At 47.3% G+C, this 1938-nt stretch overlaps 1 protein-coding gene across 1 annotated transcript in view; it reads right to left on the bottom strand.

Moving 5' to 3' along the window:
• The window catches only part of THOC1 (THO complex 1), a 23286-nt gene extending 22739 nt beyond the window's left edge, over positions 1 to 547 (bottom strand). The window contains exon 1 of the mRNA XM_009331498.1: positions 422 to 547. Coding sequence (XP_009329773.1) covers positions 422 to 547 — 126 coding nt within the window. The remainder of the gene's footprint in view (positions 1 to 421) is intronic.
• Between the last annotated feature and the right edge of the window lie 1391 nt (positions 548 to 1938).

Below are 1938 nucleotides of genomic sequence, written 5' to 3' on the forward strand. Positions count from 1 at the left end.
GGGAAGGGGGAAGGGGCCGGCAGCCCGTCGCGTTTGTCAGTGGGGTATTGTCAAAGTGAAAACGACTTTAAGAGGTTAACGTATGGGGGAGTGACAGATGTGGTTGTAGTTTCTTGTGATAGCCACCTCAGAGCCACAGTCTGCCACCATCTTCAAAGTACCGCTGAAGGAAGAATAATTAGGAATTTTTATGTCGTCGGTAAAATCACCTCAAGTGCTAACAGTTCACGGGTTGAACGATATCCTACGGATAGCTCCTTCTGAGTCACTTTTAACGGGAGTTTAATCATTGCTTCACTGGTAAATGTCTGAAATAGCCCTGCAAAAATAAATGTTTATTGTGAAATTTATCTTTTTATGTGGTTCAGCTCCTTTAAAGACCACAGTTTCTAGTTAGCCTAAATAATGGTGGTTCCCACACCTGGCTGTTCACAGTCCATTTCCAGGCTTGGGATGCCTTGTCTTCCATTCCCATGTCCAAGCTTGCAGCTATGAGTTGGGAACCCTTGCTGTGCCGTGTCCAGCCATAAAACCCTCCCAAATACATCCGTCGTCAGCCTTCTCCTAGGACTTTCAAGGGCACCTCAACACTGACTGGAGATACTGTTTTCTCCCACCGCTTCTTGATCCTGCTTTCCTTTTTGCTGTCAAAGGAAAGGCATTTGACTCGCCTTCCTTTCCTTCTGGAAGAAAAAACACTCAAAACCAAACAAAAAATCCCACCCCACCTTTTCTTTCACCAGTGCTGAAATTCCTTAAGCAATCACAGTTATTAAAAACCTCAGCTACTTGGCTGAGCCCGCCAGCCCATCCTGGTGATAAATGGCTCTCAAGATGCGTGACTAGCACTAAACAAACTGGTCTAAGTCTGTCTAGACCGTCACCACGTTCCTGGGTGTGTGGCCGCCCTTAAATCTAAATTCCTCAACACAGTGAATCTGTGTTGCAACGTCAAATGGATTTATTTGACCCCCACAAGACAAAGCTATGTTCTTTGATGAAGGTAAGGCATGAACAACTTGCAGAGGCCAGAATACCATAACCAATCTATTTCCCCACTCAGGTATGGTACCACGCTGAAAACAGTAACAACGTGCTAGCCTAACAGTACTGAGGAAACTCCCAGTGGAGTGGGAACATTGCTTCTGAGCTTCTGAGTCACAAATGCCCACTTTTTGTGCAGGAACATTGTTTTCAGATGAGCTACAAATGGCTGAGTTGAGTTACAAGTAGTCATTTTTTGTCTCAGGAAAGAGAAATATTGGCCATTTTCATAACTCTTTTAAGTTGCTGAATTTGTCTGCACTGCAGATACCTAACCAGCCAACTGTTTTTTTTCTCCTCTTAACTGTCCTTCTTTAGTAGTAATTTATCTTTTAAATCGCTAGGAGAGTGCGAGGAATTCAGCTCAGCACTGAAGCCCTCCGTATCATCTTTTCCAGTACCGTAACCTCAGGCTTTCGGTCAGTTATGCCATCTGAAGCATGGCATGTGCAGGCAGCCCTCCTGCCCACCTCTGGCTCTTCACATCAGTATTTCAGCAGTTGTCTTCTGCTGTTGTCTCTGAATCCCTGAACGCTCGGCTGGGATGTCCCTGAGTTATGGCACGCAGTGCTCCAGTATATGCTTTGGTTTCTATTAACAGGCTAAGAGCAGAAGTCCTTTCCTGCATCCAGCTTTGTGGGCTAGAGGCTCCAGCATTTCTCCACCGTGCACCAGCAGGCTGGGACGAGCCCTTTGCCACCTTGCTGGCAGAGGGAATCGTGCGTATGCTTTGGGTTGAGCTGGCTGGGTCAGCGTGTTAGCTCACCCATGCCTGCCCGGAGTCTGTGCAAGCTCAGCATGTCTGCACTGCTCTCGGGATCCTTCCCAGTGGCAGAGCAGCCTGGGCCACGGCAGCGTGGGGTTAAATGGACGTTTTGGAGGATAGGTGTGGGA

Source organism: Pygoscelis adeliae, unplaced genomic scaffold (genome assembly GCF_000699105.1).
Source record: "Pygoscelis adeliae isolate BGI_AS28 unplaced genomic scaffold, ASM69910v1 Scaffold108, whole genome shotgun sequence".
Lineage (NCBI taxonomy): Eukaryota > Metazoa > Chordata > Aves > Sphenisciformes > Spheniscidae > Pygoscelis > Pygoscelis adeliae.